The sequence below is a fragment of the Nomascus leucogenys genome, chromosome 11 (genome assembly GCF_006542625.1).
Source record: "Nomascus leucogenys isolate Asia chromosome 11, Asia_NLE_v1, whole genome shotgun sequence".
NCBI lineage: Eukaryota > Metazoa > Chordata > Mammalia > Primates > Hylobatidae > Nomascus > Nomascus leucogenys.
In genome coordinates, this window is record NC_044391.1 from 106,592,494 (window position 1) to 106,616,332 (window position 23,839).

General features: G+C 42.1%; 1 protein-coding gene and 1 non-coding gene across 3 annotated transcripts in view; both read left to right on the top strand.

The window, feature by feature from the left end:
• Window positions 1-23,839, top strand: part of MAP3K13 (mitogen-activated protein kinase kinase kinase 13) — a 199,448-nt gene that overhangs the window by 158,605 nt on the left and 17,004 nt on the right. For both annotated transcript variants that reach the window (XM_012510753.2, XM_003256582.4), the window contains 7 exons: window positions 1,620-1,811; window positions 5,946-6,104; window positions 8,045-8,203; window positions 9,124-9,232; window positions 19,772-19,881; window positions 21,973-22,089; window positions 23,045-23,182. In XM_012510753.2, coding sequence (XP_012366207.1) covers window positions 1,620-1,811; window positions 5,946-6,104; window positions 8,045-8,203; window positions 9,124-9,232; window positions 19,772-19,881; window positions 21,973-22,089; window positions 23,045-23,182 — 984 coding nt within the window. The remainder of the gene's footprint in view (window positions 1-1,619; window positions 1,812-5,945; window positions 6,105-8,044; window positions 8,204-9,123; window positions 9,233-19,771; window positions 19,882-21,972; window positions 22,090-23,044; window positions 23,183-23,839) is intronic.
• Window positions 389-489, top strand: LOC115837434. Its single transcript, XR_004032475.1, has one exon. It is a non-coding gene; the product is annotated as a small nucleolar RNA U13 (small nucleolar RNA).

Sequence of the window (23,839 nt, forward strand, 5' to 3'; positions counted from 1 at the left end):
GAGTTCAAGACCAGCCTGACCAATATGGTGAAACCCTGTCTCTACTAAAAATACAAAAATTAGCTGGGCGTGGTGGTGGGCACCTGTAGTCCCAGCTACCCGGGAGGCTGAGACAGGAGAATTGCTTGAACCCGGGAGGTGGAGGTTGTGGTGAGCCAAGGTCATGCCACTGCACTCCAGCCTAGGTGACAGAGCGACTCCGTCTCAAAAAAAAAAAAAAAAAAATTAGCCTGGCATGGTGGTGCACACCTGTAATCCCAGCTACTTGGGAGGCTGAGGCAGGAGAATCACTTGAGCCTGGGAGGCGGAGGTTGCACCACTGCACTCCAGCCTGGATGACAGAGCGAGACTCTGTCTTAAAAAAAAAAAGTTGTATATTGTTTTTCATATTCTTTTGTGATTCATAAGCATGACTGGGTGTTCCCACTCATGGGTGAGATGTGCCTCCCTCCAACCTTGTTACGACGTCAGCACATTACCTGTCTGACATGAAAAAAAAAAAAAGAAATGTTTTTCAAAGATCATGTAAGATGGAAAATTGAGTCATCTTTGGGTCCTCAGTCTTGTTAGTTATTTTTAATTTAAGTAATTTAAAATTCAGCAAATAATATTAAAAGTAGAAGTATTTTGTCTGAATTATCTTTCTGTACACTCGTAAAACCCTCTAAAACTTTAAAAGGAAGAAATTTTAAATTATTCCTTTTTTTCTTTTCTTTTTTTTTTTTTTTCTGAGACAGAGTCTCACTCTGTCACCCAGGATGGAGTGCAGTGGTGCGATCTTGGCTCACTGGAACCTCCTTCTCCCAGGCTCAAGCGATTCTCCTGCCTCAGCCTCCCGAGTAGCTGGCATTACAGGTGTGCACTACTATGCCCAGCTAATTTTTGTATTTTTAGTAGAGACGTGGTTTCACTATGTTGGCCAGGCTGGTCTCGAACTCCTGACCTTGGTGATCCACCCGCCTTGGCCTCCCAAAGTGCTGGGATTACAAGCGTGAGCCACCGCGGCCTGGCCAAATTATTATTATTTTTTATTTTTGAGACAGAGTCTAACTCTGTTTCCCAGGCTAGAGTGCAGTGGTGCAATCTCGGCTCACTGCAACCTCCACCTCCCGGGTTCAAGCAGTTCTCTGCCTCAGTCTCCTGAGTAGCTGGGACTACAGGTGCGCACCACCATGCCCGGCTAATTTTTTTGTATATTTAGTAGAGACGGGGTTTCACCATCCTGGCCAGGCTGGTCTTGAACTCCTGACCTTGTGATCCACCCACCTTGGCCTCCCAAATTATTCTTAATGATCTAAAACAACACAGTATCCAACCTGCACAAACTTCAGAAAAGTGTGCTCTTTGTCCCGGAATGGAAGGGTCCCACAAAAAAGGCACCAGACACAGCACAGCATATAGATAGCCAGAGTGAACAAAACAAACAAAAATTGTCTATGTGCATCATAGAGAAACCTGTAGACTAGAGAAGTTTCAATGCTAATTTGAGAATCAGGAACTATTATCTATACACATTTTTAAAATAATTTGGGTATAGAATTGGTTTTTATTAAATATTCTTTATACATATGTATACATGTATGTGTGTATTGATGTACATGTTTGTGTTTTCTTGGAAGGGGTGTTTGTACTCAGGCCCCATGTTATTGTATTATCATGGAATACTGTGCCCATGGACAACTCTACGAGGTCTTGCGAGCTGGCAGGAAGATCACGCCTCGATTGCTAGTAGACTGGTCCACAGGAATTGCAAGTGGAATGAATTATTTGCACCTCCATAAAATTATTCATCGTGATCTCAAATCACCTAAGTGAGTTCTGGGGCTGATGTTTCAGCTATTTTGTTTTGTTGTTTTGAAATAAGAATTTTTATCAACCTCAGCTGACATTTTCAGACATCACACCTTTAGTTCAGTTTCAATCAGCACAGTGGGTAATTCTGTTTGCGCGTCTCTTGGGTTATTGTTGACCTACCTGCTTACCTGTAGGGCAGATACGTCCAGGTACCTGAAACCACTTTTCCTTTTTGGTGCTTTTAAATCATACAACTGTGAAACAAAATTCATTATTATCTGAATTATTCACCTTCTATCATCTCAGATAGCTAATGCCAGACCTTCCCGCTTGAAGGCTTGATTTGTTCTTTTCCATGTGTTCAAAAAACTTTTTAAACTGAGTTTCAGAAATGTATACAACAGGATAAAATGGATAAATAAGAAACAGGCTAGCTGAGTGGAGTGGCTCACGCCTGTAATCCTAGCACTTTGGGAGGCCAAGGCGGGTGAATCACTTGAGGTCAGGAGTTCGAGACCAGCCTGACCAACGTGGTGAAACCCTGTCTCTACTAAAAATACAAAAAATCAGCCAGGCATGATAGCACGTGCCTGTAGTCCCAGCTACTTGGGAGGCTGAGGCAGAAGAACTGCTTGAACCTAGGAGGAGGAGGTTGCAGTGAGCTGAAATCGTACCACTGTACTCCAGCCTGGGTGACAGAGCAAGACTCTGTCTCAAAAAATAAATAAATAAATAAATAATAAAAATAAAAAGAAGCAGAGGCAAAGGAAAAGTAAAAACATTAGAACTAAAAATTGTTCACAAATTATATGCTGTAAGATTCTGTAGACGTGGATTACAGATTTGGCTTTGAGCTTCTAGTGTCTAAGCAAAGGAGGAAATAAACAGTTACAAGGTTCACAATGGCCATAGGAAAAATAAACACTGGCTGTGTAAGAGAAGCAGGGCTGTTTCTAGTAATCTCTGTTTTCAAAATGATTTCTTGGCTACTAATCGCTTTAAGAGGAGTGTGTAGTTAGTTCCCCAAATTGCATGAAGAAACAAATTGATGAAATGATTTATTTCAGTATAACTCCTATTTTTAAACATTATTTTTATTATTTATCATCACATTTTGGGTTAGATGAGCAGAGGATTAATCTCTTTTCAAAATATATTTGTAGCCTGGGCAATATAGTGAAAACCCATCTCTACAAAAAATTTAAAAATTAGCCAGGCATGGTAGTATGAGCCTATAGTCCAAGCTACTCAGGAGGCTGAGGTGGCAGGATCACTTAAGCCCAGAAGGTCAAGCCTACAGTAAGCCATGATCACACCACTGCACTCCAGCCTGGACAACAGAGCACAACCCAGTCTCAAAAAATAATAAAAATAAACATATATATTATATATTTATTGTATATACACACACACATATATATTTGCATAGTGCTTTCATGGTTTATAATATCTTGGGAGGATCCATTATCACATCTTTGATCCTGGCAAAAACTGTGTGAGATGCGTAACAAGTATTGTTATTCTTATTTTATGTAAGGGAAACTAGAGCTTAGCCCAAAGTCATGGGGCTAGGACTTGAACCTAGAATTTCTGAACCGACGGCTACTGCATTCTACCTCATTATGTGAAAGTAGGGGATTCACAATGAATCCTTCCTTTCCTCCATGGATGGTATAAATCAATCCTTCATTATAAACTTCAAAACAGCTCTTATTTATCACCATCATTCTCAGCAATATTTATTACAGTGCTTAGTTGACTGAACAACCTCCTCCTTGCTTTACTTGCAAGTAAACATGATTGTGTAGTGTTCATTTCTTCCGTTCACATTCTTACCCTGTTGCTTTTGCCATCCAGTGCATACATGTAAAGGACATGAACTACCTGATGGCCTCTTGGAATGGTCTCCTTTTTAACCAACTTGTTCTCCTTGTGAATTAATCTTACAGGGAAGGAGTCAGGAAGCCGTAGAATAGAGTAGTAATTGGGTTACCCAGTAAGCCTTTCCCTCTTAGCAATAACACTCCCAACCCCAGCGGCGTTGGCTTCTTTAGGTTTCAAGCTGACTTTGGGAAGACAGAGATCAATCTGACTTGCTGTAACAAGAGATCTCATTACCTACATTAAATCTGCAGGCTCTGTGACCCCAACTTTGTCTCAGAGAAGATTTCAGAAAATTTCTAATGTTATATTTCTCTAGTCTCCTCCCAAGTCCATCCTCTCTTGTCACACCAACAGAGGCAGAGAGGAAGTTCCCAGAAAAAGTTCCCTCTTGTAGGAGCTTACTGCCTACTCTCACTTTCATGGTGTATGATATCAATTCTCCAATTCTCTCATATATCCCATAATATTTTAATCCTTATGCATTTTCACTAAAACTAACACTGTTAAATCAAAACTCCTAGGTTATATAAATTTTACATATTAGGTGCAAAACCAGGACATGGAGGATGGTATTCAAAAGCAATTGTAAGCTCTGAGCTATTTGGTAAATAGCCATTGGTGTTGGGGTTGTGAGCATGGTAAATGTGAAGGAATCCCTAGTTCAAATGGAGAAGCAAGGGGATAGAGGCAGATGCTCTCTGCCTCACAGCCTCCTCAATTCTGATACTAGTTGAGGATGAAGCCTCTTATCATTTTTTTTTTTTTGAGACGGGGTCTCGCTCTGTCGCCCAGGCTGTAGTGCAGTGGCGCGATCTCCGCTCACTGCAAGCTCCACCTCCCGGGTTCACGCCATTCTCCTGCCTCAGCCTCTCCGAGTAGCTGTGACTACAAGCGCCCGCCACCACGCCTGTAAGCCTCTCATCATTAAACATAGGTCCCTAGATCATTAAAGCCTCTGAAACCCTAAGTCATTAACTTTCTAAAGTTCTGAACAGGTTATTTCAAGTGAATTCGATCTAATGTGTGAAGCTGTCAATTTGGTACCGGATTGTATTCATCTTCAAGGCTGGCAGAGCACTTTGCCTCAGGTCACATTTTCAGATAACTACTATGACAAGTAAAACAGGACCCGTGTGGAATTTACTTAAGCTTGGATTTATTTCTGCTTTTCCTTATCAGCACTAGTGAAATCCCAGCATATATATTAGCCTTTTAATGTCATGAATCCCAAACATCATGGTCTCATTCATGATATTAGTTGGCTATCATTTAAACAGTGTTTTAAAAGAAATATTCTTTTTAGTGGGCTGGCTAAAGCCAGCAAGGATGGAAACCAATATTTATTGATAACGGTGCCTTACGTATCTTACCTCATTTAATTCAAATGAAAATTCAGTGAGATTGTTGTTACAGGTCTACCATCCCTTATCCAAAACTCTTGAAGCAAGATATTTTCAGAAAGGCAGTGCACTACCTTAGACATCCAGCGAGGTCTGAAGCAGTACCCTAAAATCAACCACATTAACAAATCTGCAGCAAAACCTATTGTTCACACAAAATGGGATGAAGAAAGCAAGTTTGCCTTATACATGTGAAAAAAATATAAACTGGTTGAAAACTTTTTGCATTTTCAAATTGTGGATAAGACCTGAAGAGTCTCCATCCTACACATGAGAAAACTGGCTTAGAAGAGTTAAGTAAGGCCGGGCGCAGTGGCTCACGCCTGTAATCCCAGCACTTTGGGAGGCCAAGATGAGTGGATCACCTGAGGTCAGGAGTTCGAGACCAGCCTGGCCAACATGGAGAAGCCCCATCTCTACTAAAAATACAAAAATTAGCTGGGCATGGTGGCAGGTGCCTGCAATCGCAGCTACTTGGGAGGCTGGGGCAAGGAGAAAATCCCTTGAACCCGGGAGACAGAGGTTGCAGTCAGCTGAGATCGTGCCATTGCACTCCAGCCTGGGCGGCAAGAGTGAAATTCTGTCTCAAAAAAAAAAAAAAGAGTTAAATAATTTGGCAAAGGTCACACAGCAAGTGGAAGAGGCCGAATAAGACTAGGTGTTAAAAGCCCATTACGCTAAACTGCTTCACAAGTATGAATGATGCTATTTCTAGTGTATAGCCAATGCCCCAGTGACATTGGAAACTGCAAGCTGAATGCTACAAGATAGGAAGCAGCAGATAAAGTCTTCAGTTTCAGCCATTTAGAATCATGGTTTTCATTAGCACTAATGATCTGGATGTTTTCTTTTTATTTCTTTTTAAAGTGTTTTAGTGACCCACACAGATGCAGTAAAAATTTCAGATTTTGGTACATCTAAGGAACTCAGTGACAAAAGTACCAAGATGTCATTTGCTGGCACAGTCGCATGGATGGCGCCAGAGGTGATACGGAATGAACCTGTCTCTGAAAAAGTTGATATATGGTGAGTGGTGCCACCAGTTGTGCCAACTAAAAAGCCTTTTCCCACTTTCGCCTATTAGCACTGTCTTCCTTCAGCACTTACTTTTCCAGAATATTCTTTAGTGTTGCTTACTTTTGGTTGATTTCAGCCTCATATTATCTGAGGTACTTCCCAGTATGGTGATATATGGGGAGAAGGATTGGGGGAATTAGGGTGACTATCCACTCAGTAAGTCATCAGTTTGGGGGACCTCAGAATATGCTGAACTTTCTAGGAGACTGAAAGTTTACTTCAAATGATCATTTAGTACAGAAGTCTTTCTGAAATATGTTACATAATTCTCACCTTCTTGAGTAAAGTACAAGAGCTTACCTATTCTCAATGACTCAGGTCATCGTTACACATATCAATGATGTACTTTGCTATGACACAATTATGTTCTCTAGACATGTTTGAGATGTAGGAGGTTGTTTTGCCCTTTTATTGAACAGCCTCTATAGGCTATGCTTTTAAACAAAATCTTTATAACATTTCCTCTGAGGTTGTAAGTCTTTTCTATTAACAGTATTTTTCCCTGTGATAGCTTTTCTTCTACCCCTAAAATTGGCAACTAGTAACTTTTAGGCTTAAAACCAAAATAATAGCACATGTCAAAATTGCACGTAATACCAGAGCAAATAGGATAAAGTAGAAATGTGGGGTCATTTGTAATTTAGATAATCATTACCAAAGTACCCTCCTTGAGGATTACTAATTGATGTTCCCACCGGAAATATGTAAGAGTGTTTTCTCAGTCTCACCAACAAAATGTGCTAAACTCTTGGATTTTTGCCAATCATAAAGGTAAAAAAATGGTATCTTGGGTGCATTCCTCTTAGGATAAGTGAGCCTATACATTTGTTCATATGTGTTAGAGCCATCGTATTTTCTTATTTGTGAATGACTCATAATCTTTGCTCAGCTTTCTGATTTTTACTCATAATTTATCAGAGTATTTTCTATATTAAGGAGATTCACATTTTGTGTAAATTGTAGATACTTCACATTTTGTTATTTTGCTTATGGTATTTTTTTTTCCGTGTCAGATTTTGAAAATACAGTTTAATTTCTCAATTTCTCCTTTTATGGCTTTTAGATTTCATCGTTTAAAAAGTCTTTAAAAGCCAGGCACAGTGGCTCACACCTGTAATTCCAGCACTTTGGGAGGCCGAGGTGGGTGGATCACTTGAGGTCAGGAGTTCAAGACCAGCCTGGCCAACATGGTGAAACCCCATCTCTACTAAAAATACAAAAAATTAGCTGGGTGTGGTGGCACGTGCCTGTAATCCCAGCTACTTGGGAGGCTGAGGCAGCAGAATTGCTTGAACCCAGGAGGTGGAGGTTGCAGTGAGCCAAGATCGCACCACTGCACTCCAGCGTAGGTGACAGAGCAAGATTCTGTCTAAAAAAGAAAAAAAAAATGTCTTTAACACTCCTAGATAATTTTTTAACTCCTTATTTTTTTAGAAGATTTTTATGGTTTCATTTTTCTACTTAAATCTTTGATTCATGTGAAATTTATCTTGATTTATGGTGAGTTATAGATTTAATTTTTTTCCCAGCTGTTCCAACAACATTTCTTGACTAATCAATTTTTCCCCACTGGTTTGTGATGTCACTTCTATCATACATTCAATTCCTAAATGTATTTGGTTTATTTCTGGATTTCTTGTCCAGTCCATTATTCTGGTGCTCTGTTCACACACGAGAGTTAATTATTCAGGTTTTAATTTCCGGTAGTGTTGATTACCCCGCATAGATTTTTTTTTTCAGGGTCGTCCCAGATGTTTCTGTTTTTCTTATAGCAATATTAGAATTTTAAAACTGGGTATATGTACTAATTTGATTTAAATTAATAAAGAGCTAAAATACAAATCCGTCTTTCTGAGACTCTTCTGTCCATGTTCCCGGCGCTACTGTAGGTCTTTTGGAGTGGTGCTTTGGGAGCTGCTGACGGGAGAGATCCCTTACAAAGATGTAGATTCTTCAGCCATTATCTGGGGTGTTGGAAGCAACAGCCTCCACCTTCCAGTTCCTTCCACTTGCCCTGATGGATTCAAAATCCTTATGAAACAGACGTGGTAAGAATATTGTCTCTAAAACAATAGGGAGGTGTCTAATGTGTATTTGGAGTAAATCTCCTGGTGGTGGAAGGAATAGGAGCTTTGGAGTGGGAGAATCTTGGGTTCAAATGCCAGCTCTGCCCCTTTCTATCTGTGCAATTTTGGGCATGTTATCCAATATCAGTTTTCTTATTTGTAAAACAGAGACAACACTGACTCATAGAGTTATTGTGTTGTAATTAATTAAAATTTAGAAATAAAGAACTCGGTATGATTATCTTGAAATAGTAGGCCTTGGTCAATGATAGCTATTATTTATTTGCTAGTCCTAATGGACTGTTATTAAATAGGTCACTGATCCTAGATTTCCATTTCATCATTAGAGGTATCTCATAATGACATTTTCCTTTTGCTCTTCAGTATATCAAAACTGTGCTGCAGGGCAGCCAGGCACACAATTACAGGTGGCTCACACCTGTAATTCCAACACTTTGGGCGGCAGAGATGGGAGGATCGCTTGAGGCCAGGAGTTCAAGAACAGCTTGGGCAACAGAGTGAGACCCCATCTCTATTTTGAAAACATAAAATAAAATATAAATAAAAAACTGTACTGCAGGGCCAGGCATGGTGACTCATGCCTGTAATCCCAACACTTTGGGAGGCCGAGGCAGGAGGATCACTTGAGCCCAGGAGTCTGAGATCAGCGTAGGCAACATAGTGAGACCCCATCTCTGAAAAAAAAAAAAATACATTTAAAGAAATGTTAAAACTGTACTGAGATACAATTCAGTTATGCTATCCTGATATAATGGAGTACAGCTGGTTTTACTCAGATATAGCCATTTTGAAGTAAACAGTCTTTTTCATAAAGTAAAATAAAATCTTCATTCTCCTGGACACAACTTTTGAAATGCACAAACTGTCTTTTTCACTTTTAGGCAGAGTAAACCTCGAAACCGACCTTCTTTTCGGCAGACACTCATGCATTTAGACATTGCCTCTGCAGATGTACTTGCCACCCCACAAGAAACTTACTTCAAGTCTCAGGTAAGTTGGGAAACTTTCTACCAGGTGCTACTAAACAGATAGAGAACTCTCAGTGAAAAAGAGTAACTCTTAGAAGGGCCCATTGTGTTTGTTATAATAGTTATATAACTATTCATTGTGAAACAATAAATAGGTTACTTCACACATATGACATCTTAGAGTTTTTAAAGCATTTAACATATATTAATAACTCATTTGAACAAACATGTGTTGGCCAGGCGTGGTGGGTCACGTCTGTAATCCCAGCACTTTGGGAGGCCGAAGCAGGCAGATCACCTGAGGCCAGGAGTTCAAGACCAGCCTGACCAACATGGAGAAACCCCGTCTCTACTAAAAATACAAAATTAGCCAGGTGTGGTGGCGCATGCCTGTAATCCCAGCTAGTCGGGAGGCTGAGGCAGGAGAATCGCTTGAACCCAGGAGGCGGAGGTTGTGGTGAGCCGAGATCATGCCATTGTACTCCAGCCTGGGCAACAACAGCTAAACTCTGTCTCAAAAAAAAAAAAAAAAAAAAAGGAAAAGAAAAAACGTGTCGAATATCATCCTTATAGTGGCTTCTGGTAAGACTGCTGAATAGAAAAGAGAAAAAGAAGATACAAAAGCTGTAATGTACATACATCTGAGTTAGGATTACTGTCAACCTTCAAGAAATATTGTCTTCTTTGAAGTAGAAAAGCTGAAGTACAGAGGTGGGAGGTTAAATACCAGAATGAGCCTATGATAGAACTCAGCCTAGAGAGAACCTTTTCTCTAAGTGTGTCACCTAGTAGTTCCAAATAAGTATAATTTAATGATTCTGTTAGCCTCTACTGTACTACAAACCATCTCAAAACTTTTATTTTTATTTTTTGAGACAAGGTCTCACTCTGTCAACCAGGCAGGAGTACAGTGGTCTGATCTCAGCTCACTGTAGCCTTCACCTCCCGGGCTCAAGCAACCCTCCCACCTCAGCCCCCCAAGTACCTAGGACTACAGGCATGCACCACCACACCTGGCTAATTTTTATTTTTTGTTTTTGTTTTTTTTGGTAGAGATGTGGTTTCACCATATTGCCCAGGCTGGTCTCAAACTCCTGGGCTCAAGTGATCTGCCTGCCTCGGCCTCCCAAAGTGCTGGGATTACAGGCATGAGCCATTGCCTGGCCCCATCCCAAAACTTATGACTTACGACAGTAAGCATTTATGTGTATGTAGCTCATGATTCTATGGGTTGGCAATTTGGGCTAGGCAGTTCTACTGGCTTTGACTGGGCTCACTCATGTGTCTGTGGTGAATTGTCAGGTCAGCTGGGAGGCTGGCTGGTCCTAGGACAGTCTCATTCACACGCCTGACAATTGGCTGGCTATTAGCTAGAGCACCTTGCTTCTCCTCCACGTGGCCTCTATCCCTGCAACAGGCCACCTTGGGCTTGTTCACATGGTGTTCTCAGGGTAACAAATGTAGCGAGAGAGCAAGTCCCAATGCACAAGTGATTTCCAAGCCTGTGCTGCATTATTCCTGCTAATGTTCCATTGGCCAAGCAAGTCACGGGCCAACCCAGATTCTCGGGATTGAGAAACAAGCTTCACCTCTTGACAAGAGAATCTGCCATGGCACGTTGTAAGGGCACGGATCTGGAGAGGGGAAGAATTGGTGGCAATTAAATTAAAAGGCTGCAAATGCCATAAGGATTGGTCCTCTAACCACTATCAATGTGGATAGGGGATAGTAAGAGATGAATTTTTTTTTAAATTTTATTATTATTATACTTTAAGTTTTAGGGTACATGTGCACAATGTGCAGGTTTGTTACATATGTATCCATGTGCCATGTTGGTGTGCTGCACCCATTAACTCGTCATTTAGCATTAGGTATATCTCCTAATGCTATCCCTCCCCGCCCCCACCCCACAACAGTCCCCAGAGTGTGATGTTCCCCTTCCTGTGTCCATGTGTTCTCATTGTTCAATTCCCACCTGACTTGGAACCAACCCAAATGTCCAACAACGATAGACTGGATTAAGAGATGAATTTTTTATAAGGCCCTTATCCCTTCCAGACCCAGGCAATATCAAAAGGGATGGAACTATAACTTTCAAAATAAATGTAATGATCCTGAATTATAGCTGTATGCTTATAGAACATAACAAAATTATTACCTAATTTCTCATTTCTCATATAGCTGTATCTCAATGTTATTGTGCTTCAGAAATGAATTTTTGTAAAGTGAATCGCATCTCCCCGCTGACTTCCAGTATCATTTCAAAGATTCATTCTCAGAAAAGACATTTTACTAGCAATTGGCATTTCAGCCTCCTTCTCATAGCCCCCCATCCCTGAAGGGCGATGAGTTTACCCACCAGGAAAGTATTTGATGAAAACAGTCCTGGATTTTGGGAGGGGCATCATCCCTGGGAGCTGAACAAGTCCTTAAATATGCTTTTCACTTTGGGAGGCCGAGGCGGGCAGATCATGAGGTCAAGAGATTGAGACCATCCTGGCCAACATGGTGAAACCCCGTCTCTACTAAAAATAAAAAATTAGCTGGGCGTGGTGCCACACACCGGTAGTCCCAGCTACTCAGGAGGCTGAGGCAGGAGAATCACTTGAACCTGGGAGGTGGAGGTTGCAGTGAGCCGAGATTGCGCCACTGCACTCCAGCCTGGGCGACAGAGTGAGACTCCGTCAAAAAAAAAATTATATATATATATGATATATATGTTTTTCTACCTGCCCCTACCAGAGGCTTGGAGTTCTTCTGTGGCATCTGCCTATCAGACAGATATTGAGGAATATCTTAGTAAAGGCATAGGTTTTTGCTTTTTGTTTTGATTGCAGTTCCTAAGAAACGATAAATCAGAGACTCCTGTCCTGTTACCAAAGTTCTAACACACTCTCTGTGATCCATAAACTTAGATCTCCCCACAACTGTGTCTTTAAATCGTCAGGCTTGCCCCTATTGTTTTCTACTATTTCTAAGAAATTATTATGTAAGTAAAGTGTTTGCTTTCAGAGGAAATAGATGAGGTAGGAGGTTGACTTCATGACATTTCCTACATTCTTTGACACACATTCAGATCAATTCCCTTAGCACTATCACCCATCTGTTCAAATACATGTAGGTATGGGGGCACTGGGTGAGAAATCTTTCAAATGTCTTCTGTTAGTAATCAGAAAAAACACAACCTTTTTGTGAAATGAAAGAGAATAATAGTACTCTCTAGGAAATCGTTCAAACTTTAAGATATGGTTGCAATCACAGCTTGCTGCTGCTGCTGCTTCTTTTTTTTTTTTTTTTTTTTTTTGAGACAGAGTCTCGCTCTGTCTTACCCAGGCTGGAGTGCAGTGTCACGATCTCTGCTCACTGCAGCCTCCACCTCCCAGGTTCAAGCAATTCTCTTGTCTCAGCTTCCAGAGTAGCTGGGACTACAGGTGTATGCCACCACACTCGGTTAATTTTTGTATTTTTAGTAGAGACGGGGTTTCACCACGTTGGCCAGGCTGGTCTCGAACTCTTCACCTCAGGTGATCCACCCACCTCGGCTTCCCAAAGTGCTGGGGTTACAGGTGTGAGCCACCATGCACAGCCAGCTTTGCTTCTTTTACAATAAAACTGTACGTACCATAATTTTGAAAAGCAATTTCTGATGATGGTATTAAGTCACAAGCCATTGAGACAGTCAATATAAGTTTACATATTTGGAAAAACTTCCAGTTCTGAACAGATGTTACTTAAGTCCTCCTAAAACGTCACTTCTGAAGCCAGGCCCACGTTTTGAGAACCTACCACGTGCAGAGCCCTGTGCAGGGCAGCTAAGTCACCACAGTCGGTGTCCTCACCCGAAACTGCTCCCAGATTATCAAGATACCCATAGCATGGAGCATTAAAATTGAACTCAGAAAAGGTTCTCTTGGGAAAAGAATAGGAAAGAAAAGGAGAGGAGAGAACAGGAGAGGAGGTCAGAAGAGGAGAGAAGAGGGGAGAAGAAAACTGAGTACATTAAGCATCTATCTTAGCTCAGGCTACTACAACAAAATGTCACACACTGGGTGGCTTAGAAACAACAGAAGTTAATCTCATGGTTCTGGAGACTGAGAAGTCCAAGGCACCAGCAGAGTTGGTGTCTGGTGAGGGCCTGAGTTCTGGTTCATAGGTGATGCCTTCTCACTGTGTCCTCACAAGGTGGAAGGGTGAACAAGCTCCCTTGGTCCTATTTGATAAGGGCACTTTTCTCATTCATGAGGGCTCTGCTCTCATGACCTAATTACTTCCCCAAAGCCCCACCTCCTAATACCATCCCCTTGGGGTTAAGATTTCAGCATATGAATTTGGAGGGAACACAAACATTCAGACCACAGCAGCATTTTTTCATATTCACTTATTCTTCTTCCACATTTTTTCCCAACGTAAAATGTCTCTTCTCCTTAAATAGCTCCAAATCTGCTATTTTGCTACCTCCTAGAATTTTCTCAGTATTTATAAATCAATTTGTCTCTGGATCTGAAAGTGAGACCACCTCTAGCTAATATGAACTGGCTAGTGAGGTACTACAAATAGCAAGAGACCTTTAGTCTAAACCCGGTCCTGTCACTTCATACGGTGTGGTCTTGGCTAAGTCACTCAATTACACTAAACCTCAGCTTATTCACCAAAACAATGAAGATAATCCTATCTTCCCTTCCTTAGAGAGTTTCTGGGAGGAGCAAATGAAAAGATAAAACTGCAAATGCATTGTAGACCATCAAGAACAGTTTGATTGTAAGATGTCATTATTCTTGGCTGGCCACAGTGGCTCATGCCTTTAATCCCAGCACTTTGGGAGACTGAGGTGGGTGGATCATTTGAGGTCAGGAGTTAGAGACCGGTCTGGCCAACATGGCAAAACCATGTGTCTGCTAAAAATACAAAAATTAGCTGGGTGTGGTGTAATCACCTGTAATCCCAGCTACTTGGGAGGCTGAGGCACAAGAATTGCTTGAACCCAGGAAGCAGAGGTTGCACTGAGCCAAGATCAAGCCACTGCACTCCAGCCTGGGCAATAGAGCAAGACTCCATCTCAAAAAAAAAAAAAAAAAAAAAAAAGATGTCATTATGTCATTATTCTTGAGTTGCATATGATAGCATAAAACAAAAACAAAGGTGTCATTATTTAGCTTAATTTTTGTAGCTTTGTACTAAGTACAAAAATTAAGCCTCCTTTGGGTTGTTACATTCTGGATTTTTTTTCTGATGAACTCCTGAGATGAAGAAGATGGCAGCCAGGGAAATCCTATTGTGTTTGACTTTATCCTGCCCCTGTAGGGAAGACCTGGCTTTTTGGCAGGCACATGCTCTTTCTATAGTCCTCTTGTACCTGGGGCCTTGCCTCCTCCTGCCTGCTAAGATCCTCTCAACATCAGTTATCAATCAATAGTTGTTAGCCCCAGTCTCTACTTTCTACCAAAACTTCGGTCAAGAGGTGCTGCCAAGAGCCCAGCTGACTCCTTCCTGAGAGAAAATGCGTCATTTGTTTTTCGTCAACAGCACATGCATAAAGATGTAGACTATACGGAGCAGATGAACAAAGCAACCAATTTCAATACAATATTAGATTCTGCCAAAGCTATTGCTTCGTTGCTAGACAATCACCCATTTCTCCAAATAGGCAATTACTGTTCGTGGGATTCAATTAACATTTGATATGAGTCTTCAGAAAACGTTTTCACCCAATTCCAGATCCCAGCTGCTAGGTGGATCGTGTGCCTGGCTTTGAGGCTCTGTCACCCCCCTGCCTTTGCATCATTCTAGTGTTCTCTTGAGTGCCATTGTGACCACCCAGAAATGCAGGGACTGGGAGTTGCAGAGACACCCCAAATCTGAGGTTAGACTCTGCTGCCTTAAAAGTACTCTTCTTGTGAGGGAGCAGATACGTATGCAGAGGCTGGACACTCACATCAGGAGAGGAGTCGTGTGCCCAGAAAGGGTTGGACTGGACCCCACTATGGCTTTTCTGATCACACCTGATTTCCCTCTACTAAGCCCCCCACATCTTGCTTCTCTACTCAAGCTAGGCTGGAACTGACTCAATTTGTTTTTTGTTGTTGTTATTTACTTTTTTAAAAGTGTGGTAAAATAAAGATAGTATAAAATTTGCCATTTTGACCATTTAAAAAAAATTTTTTTTTTGAGACAGAGTTTTGCTCTTGTCACCCAGGCTGGAGTGCAGTGGTGTGATCTCAGCCCACTGCAACCTCCACCTCCCAGGTTCAAGCTACTCTCCTGCCTCAGCCTCCCGAGTAGCTGGGAATACAGGCACCTGCCACCATGCCGGCTAATTTTTTGTATTTTTAGTAAAGATGGGGTTTCACCATGTTGGCCAAGCTGGTCTCGAACTCCTGACTTCAGGTGATCCACCCACCTCAGCCTCCCAAAGTGCTGGGATTATAGACATGAGCCACCACGCCCAGCTGACTTTAACCATTTTTGAATGCATGACTCAGTGGCATTAATTACATTCACAATGTTGTGAAATTGTCACCACTATCTGTTTCCAAAAATTTTCATCACCTCATTCAGCAGTAACTCCCCATTCCCTCCTCCCCACCTCCCCCAGTAATCTCTATCTTCTGTCTCTATGAATTTGCCTATTCCAGGTTATTTCATTTAAGTAGAATCATACAATATTTGTTCATTTGTGCCTGGCTTGGTTTCACTTGGCGTGTTTTCAAGGTTCACGTATTTTGTAGCACATGTCACAACTTCATTACTTTTTATGGCTAAATAATATTCCATGGTATATATACCACATTTTGTTTATCCATTTGTCTATTAATTCAACTTCATTTTGACACCTATACAGTACTCCCCACTTATCCGTGGTACATTCCACAACCCCCAGTGGATGCCTAAAACCTTGAATAGTACGGAGCCTGACTGCTGTCCATCAGAACACGTTTCTTTTCATATCTTCCACCCACAAGTGTAATGTCTCTTCTATCTTAACTAAGCTCTGTCTTTACTCTTTATTTTTATTATTATTTTTTGGAGCAACCCTATTCACTGATTAGGCTCTTATCAATACTGTGGACAGTAGAAGAGCAACGCTGGTTCTGTTCCAGGGTATCTCAGGCCTTGTAGTGAAACGATAGGAAATGCCCCACCACTCCTAGGAAGGTGGCTTTGTTACAGGTCAAGCTCATGCAGGACTCCTCCCACCCTTAGTCTTCTCTCTCAGAGGCTCCTCGATAGCTGTGCAAATTGGCTTTGGGCTTGCCCATCCTCCCTTTCTTCATATGTGCCCAGACATGCCTGAATTGCAGATTAAGCTCAAATTGGAACTCCTTTTCCATGAGATTCTAAGTATATAAAATGGAACTCGAAATCAACATGTGCCAGGAATAGGATACCTTCGGGGGAAACACATTATTCATCAGTACCTGGTGTTTACCCATACGTCCTTTTTTCTGTTTACAGGAGGGAACTTCTTTCTGGAAACCTACTTTATTACAGATTTCAATCTTCAGAAAGTTCTCCTTGAGTTTCTCGTAATTATAAGCTAGATGTTAGGAGATTTATTTCCTCTAGAATTAAAACAAATCTCATCTGTGATATAAAATTCCTCACCACCAGAGGGAGGTACTCCTTTTCTCATCCCTTCTTGAAGTATTTTAGTAGGATACAGTGACAGTTTTGCACAAAAGAGGATACTTCAAGACACAAATCTGACCCTCTTATTCTTTTTTGGTCTAACTACTTTCACTTGTCATTCTTTTGCCTCCTAAAGCTCAAATACTCCTCCTGCTCCATGACTTTGATCTGAGGATTGAGAGAACAGCATTACCAGGGGCTCAACCAAACTTTCGTTTACAGCTTAGATGCTGTCAAAGGTCACTATCGAACAATGGAGTAGTGTATTCTGATGAGACTGGGCACGTTCAGGGTGGTATGGCCATAGACTGCGGTAGTGTATTCTGGATCTTGGCTTTCTAATGACATTGTTGGATAGATTTGCTGCCTGAAAGTCGACCAACCAACAGAAACTTCTCTCCAGTGTTCAACATATATGTGGGAAAATCTAGCATATTATCAAATGATCATTTTTTGCATGATTAAAATATAATTTCCCCTATAAAAATAGATGAGAAACAGCTAATTTGGGGAAAACCTTCTATAAATCCACAATTACCTAAGAATAACTTCTTACTTGATCCAGAAAGATACTCTTTCTATTATTGTGGTAAAAACACTTAATAAGAGCTACTGTCTTTTATTTTATTTTATTTTATTTTTTTCTGAGATGGAGTTTCGCTCTTGTTGCCCAGGCTGGAGTGCAATGACATGATCTTGGCTCGCTGCAACCTCTGCCTCCCGGGTTCAAGCCATTCTCCTGCCTCAGCCTCCCGAGTAGCTGGGATTACAGGTGCATGCCACCACACCCAGCTAATTTTTGTATTTTTAGTAGAGACAGGGTTTCACCATGTTGGCCAGGCTGGTCTTGAACTCCTGGGCTCAAGCAATCCTCTCACCTCAGCCTCCCAAAGTGCTGGAATTCCAGGCATGAGCCACCACACCCACAATAGCAATTAGGGATTGCTATTTTTTTTTTAATTTTTAAAATATATATAGGCAAGGATGTAGAGAAACTGGAACCCTTGTACACTGTTGGTGAGAATGCAAAATGGTGCAGCTAACATGGAAAACAATGGGGAGATTCCTTACCAAATTCAAAATGCAGCTACCTGCCGATCTGGAGAGATACTTTTTAACATGAATCTAAAGGTAGTAGAATAATTTTAGGAGAAGATTATACAATTAGATACATTTAGTTACAAATCTACCCTTCACTGGAAATTATGTCTCACTGGCTTCTGGAAATGGAAGACAGTCTATACATAATATGAGGAAACGTATTTCCGCTGTTTCTCTCTGTGGCCTATTGCCTGTAGGCCATATTCCAGTAGTGGTTTTTTCTACCCCCTAAAATTTAGATAAAATTAGCTTGAAATTTCATGCCCTGTGGAAAGCTCAATGTCCTTTCTAATACTTCTGTACATTTCTGGGAGAGTGATAATTTCATGGCTGCTCTGCCTCTGCCTTCTGAAAATTCTTGGTCCCCACCCCTGCTGCCTTGTGGTTGTGCCTTTATCTTTGTCCCATATTGACCAAACATTCAATTCAGCACCTTTCTTTAAAAAACAAAACAGGGCTGGGTGCGATGGCTCATGCCTGTAATCCCAGCACTTTGGGAGGCCAAACCGGGTGGATCATTTGAGGTCAGGAGTTCAAGACCAGCCCGGCCAACATGGTGAAATCCCGCCTCTACTAAAAATAGAAAAATTAGCTGGGCATGGTGGCAGGCACCTGTAATCCCAGCTACTCAGGAGGCTGAGGCAGGAGGATCACTTGAACCCAGGAGACAGAGGCTGCAGTGAGCTGAGATCACACCACTGAACTGTACTCCAGCCTAGGCGACAGAGCAAGACTCCATCTCAAAAATAATAATAATAATAATAAATAAATTTTTTTTAAAAAAAGCAGTCATCCAAAGTCTAGGTAAATATCAGAGACCTCACTGAAGGTTTAGAAAATTTAAAGAAGTTTACATTTTGAACAACTTAAACCATGTATTAGACATCCATCTCTGTTCGAAAAATTTTGTCAAATGACTAAATTGCTTGGCCATTCTCTTTCCTCCTCCTCCTTCTCTCCTTTCTGTTCTTTCCCTCAACTCCAAATTCCCATATAGTTTCTTATATTTCTATTCTAATTTCCTGCTGTTCATGCCTGTAGGGTCTTCTACTCTAGGTATTTTCTTAAGATACTTTCCCAAACAAAGCCTAGGAGGAATTCTGGGGCCAAAAAGATGTTCGTAATCTCACACACACACATACATTTCCATGTAGTTATCTGAGCTATTTTTTTCTGGCCAGGCTATCTCAGCCACCATCTTGCCTTAAAGTGAACTCTTTTATTCCAAAAGTGATGACCAGCATGCCAGCTGTGATGTTCCTCATAGTCAGTGCTGGAGGAAAACCCAGAAAAAGACAGCATCATATATTGGAGTAGAAATATAGAAATGGGCTGGGGCATGGAGATATAGTAGCAGGAGATATTTTGCTGTCAATCAAATCATATTTATTGAACATCTTTTCTGAAAAAGGCTCTTCAGTAGAAGCATGCAGGGAAAAAAAATCTTGTACGTGACTTTATGAATATATCAGGGATAGAAACTCCAGGAATTAGGCCGGGCGCGGTGGCTCAAGCCTGTAATCCCAGCACTTTGGGAGGCCGAGGCGGGCGGATCACGAGGTCAGGAGTTCGAGACCATCCTGGCTAACACGGTGAAACCCTGTCTCTACTAAAAATACAAAAAAATTAGCCGGGCGTGTTGACGGACGCCTGTAGTCCCAGCTACTCGGGAGGCTGAGGCAGGAGAATGGCGTGAACCCGGGAGGCGGAGCTTGCAGTGAGCCGAGATCGCGCCACTGCACTCCAGCCTGGGCGACAGAGCGAGACGCCATCTCAAAAAAAAAAAAAAAAGCAACTCCAGGAATTTATCAAAATCTAATTTGTCCTTACCCAGGCTGAATGGAGAGAAGAAGTGAAAAAACATTTTGAGAAGATCAAAAGTGAAGGAACTTGTATACACCGGTTAGATGAAGAACTGATTCGAAGGCGCAGAGAAGAGCTCAGGTCAGCTCATCCCTCCTTCCCCACCTCCCTTCATCCCCAGGTCTTCAGATGTTAACAGGCACCCTTATCATAACCATCATTTCACCTTCCACACACCTTTCACCTCTGCTTTTTATTGTTATGCTCTTTAAAAGTTGCCCCAAAAGTTAGCCTTCCTTTGTATCTCTTTCCTATCCTTTCTTCCCAACTCCATTATCTTCTTTTATTATGTCTCTGCAACAAAGATTCTTGAAACAATGCTATTTAATCATTCAGCCAGTGTCCTAGGTGCCATGGAATTCCAAACATGTATGATTTAGTCCCTGGCTTCAAGATGCTTATAATCTATTAAGAGATATAAGGCCAGGTGCAGTGGCTCACACCTGTAATCCCAGCACTTTGGGAGGCCAAGGCAGGCAGATCACTTGAGCCCAGGAGTTTGAGACCAGCCTGCCCAGCATGGCAAAACCCCATCTGTACTAAAAATACAAAAAATTAGCTGGGTGTGGTGGTGCACAATGCCTGTGATCCCAGCTATGCAGGAGACAGAGGCATGAGAATCACTTGAACCCAGGAGATGGAGGCTGCAGTGAGCCCAGATTGTGCCACTGCCCTCCAGCCGGGGTGACAGAGTGAGATTCTGTCTCAAAAAAAGAGAGAGAGATAAGACATGTTAATGAATAATCACTGATATGGTTTGGCTCTGTGTCTCCACCCAAATCTCACCTCATATTGTAACTCCCATAATGCCCATGTGTCAAGGACAGAACCAGGTGGAGGTAACTGGACCTTGGGAGCGGTTTCCCTCGTGCTGTTTTTGTGATAATGTGTGAGTTCTCAGGAGATCTGATGGTTTTATAAATGTCCGGCATTTCCCCTGCTTGCACTCAATCCATCCTGCCGCCCTGTGAAGAAGGTGCCTGCTTCTCCTTTGCCGTCTGCCATGATTGTAAATTTCCTGAGGCCTCCCCAGCCATGCAGAACTGTAAGTCAATTAAACCTCTTTCCTTTATACATTACCCAGTCTCCGGTATTTCTTTATAGCAGTGTGAGAACAGACTAATACAATCACATCTGAGTCAGTTCTGAATGCTATAACAAACTTTAGACTGGATAATATATAAACAACAGAAATGTACTGGTCACAGTTCTGGAGCTGAGAAGTCCATAATCAAGGTGCCAGCAAATTCAGTGTATGGTGAGGGCCCGTTCTTCATAGATGGCACCGTCTATGTGTCCTCACACCTCAGAAGGGCAAAAGGGCTCCAAGTCTTTTTTATAAGGGGACTCATCTCATTGACAAGGGCAGAGCTCTCATGACCTAATCACCTCCTAAAGACCCCACCTATTTATTTATTTATTTTGAGATAGTCTCTCTCTGTCGCTCATGCTGGAGTGCAGTGGCACCATCTCAGCTCACTGCAACCTCCACCTCCCGGGTTTAAGCGATTCTTCTGCCTCAGCCTCCTGAGTAGCTGTTGCAGGTGTGTGCCACCATGCCAGGCTAATTTTTGTATTTTTAGTAGAGACAGGGTTTCACCATATTGCACAGGCTGGTCTTGAACTCCTGACCTCGTGATCCACCCACCTCAGCCTCCCAAAGTGCTGGGATTACAGGCGTGAGCCACTGCATCTGGCCGACCCCACCTCTTAACATTATCATCTTGGGTGTTAGGTTTCAACATATAAATCTGGGGGGACACAAACATTCAGACCATACCAACCACTATATCACACAGGGTCTAGGCCATGGCTAAGTGTAAATGAGTGATCATGGTGTTGCCTTTAACTGCATATTTCCATTAACATATGAGTCTATTCTACTGTATTCTTATTAAGATAGTGACGAATTATAGACAGATTTTTATCTGTGGCCCTCTTGGCTACTCTGTATGGCTGATGGGCTCTTTAGGATAAACTAAGTGGAGAGCTTAGATTTCCCACCTCCCATTCCATTTTGTCTGAGTTACTGCACTGGACAAGGGAGGCTTAAACTAACAGGGCCCTTGGGCAAATGCTTTTGTGATCAATCATCCTGTTTCTTATTTCATCAAGCGGACTTTTTTCTCCCGAACTTGGTTGGCCTGGCTGACCCTGTGTTTTCTTTGATAGGCATGCACTGGATATTCGTGAACACTATGAGCGGAAGCTTGAGCGGGCAAATAATTTATACATGGAATTGAGTGCCATCATGCTGCAGCTAGAAGTGCGGGAGAAGGAGCTCATTAAGTATGTATCCAGACCCATGTCTGTTCTTGCTGATTTGAGTCTGTCAATCAGCAGAAACGTACTACCCTTCCATGTTGCTGCTACTCAGAACTGGCAGATATTTTATTCATTCACCCAGCATTCCTTCCGGCATGTGCTATGCACAGGTCCCTGCCCCTGGCGAGGTATACAAATAAGTGGAGTTGCCACAGAGCAAGTTATAGGAGAACATGCGCTTGGCAGTCATTTGCTGCATAGGGAAGGGGTCTGCATTTCAAGAAGAGCACAGGGGGAAGAGCGGGAAGCCGATTACCCTCTGGGGAAATGTGTTGGCTGCTGAAAGTGGTGTAAGGTACTCCTGATGATGGCAAGAAAACCCTGGGAATCCTGACCAGATAAGCAGCTACTGAAAACAAGCAGGACTTCTGCCATTGTATTATGTTGGGGAAATGAAAGTGATTGTTAGTGTCTCAGTCCATGAGCTGAAGAGCAGAATGAAGTCAGATTAACTTGAATTTAGTATTTGCTTTTGTTTTGTTTTGTTTTTGAGATGGAGTCTTGCTCTGTCACCCAGGCTGGAGTGCACTGACACAATCTCAGCTCACTGCAACCTCCGCCTCCCGGATTCAAATGATTCTCCTGCCTCAGCCTCCTGAGTAGCTGGGACTACAGGTGCACGCCACCACGCCTGGCTAATTTTTGTATTTTTAGTAGAAATGGGGTTTCACTATGTTGGCGAGGCTGGTCTCAAACTCCCAACCTCAGGTGATCCACCCACCTCAGCCTCCCAAAGTGCTGGGATTACATGCGTGAGCCACCGAGCCTGGCTGTTTGTTTTTTAAACCTGAATAGCAGCCTTGTTATTCAAATAGCTAAATGTGGCCGGAATCTGTGGGTAGAATTAGCCAGTGAAAATATTCTGCCTATCCTTTCTGTCTGCAATGACTGAGGTGTGGCTTTTGCCTTTATTCTGCAGGCGTGAGCAAGCAGTGGAAAAGAAGTATCCTGGGACCTACAAACGACACCCTGTTCGTCCAATCATCCACCCCAATGCCATGGAGAAACTTATGAAAAGGAAAGGAGTGCCTCACAAATCTGGGATGCAGACCAAACGGTGAGACACCTGTACAAACGCAGTATTCAGATAAATGGGGAAAGAGCCACCTACAAATCCATTCTCACAGGATGGCAGATGTGGCCTCTTCTGTAGCTCAGCAGATGAGTGTAGAGGTACTCATCTCTAGGTAAAACAGAGTAGGAAGGTGAGAGAGTATCACAGACTTTAGGAATCTAGCTTTTACATCTGTGGCATAAATATTTATTGTCTTAGCATGGAAAGAAAAATAAACTGGGGGCCAGACAGACCTGGATGCAAATCCTGAACCTGCCTTATAAGCTGTGTGTGTGACTTGACCTCTGTCAACCCCAGTGTCCTCATGGATAAAATGGTATAATTACAGCACATGAGATTTCTTTTTATTTTTCTGACCTCTAGGACACAGAATTGGATTAGTCATAATTCTTGATTTACAACACAATTGACCACACATGGCCTACTTTTATTCACACATTTAGTTCATTCTTTTTAACAATGTGGAAAGTACCTGCAAACTCACTGTATTAGTCCCTTCTTGCATTGTCATAAATACCTGACCGGGTGCAGTGGCTCACGCCTGTAATCCCAGCACTTTGGGAGGCCGAGGCAGGCAGATAACGAGGTCAAGAGATCCAGACTATCCTGAACAACATGGTGAAACCCTGTCTGTACTAA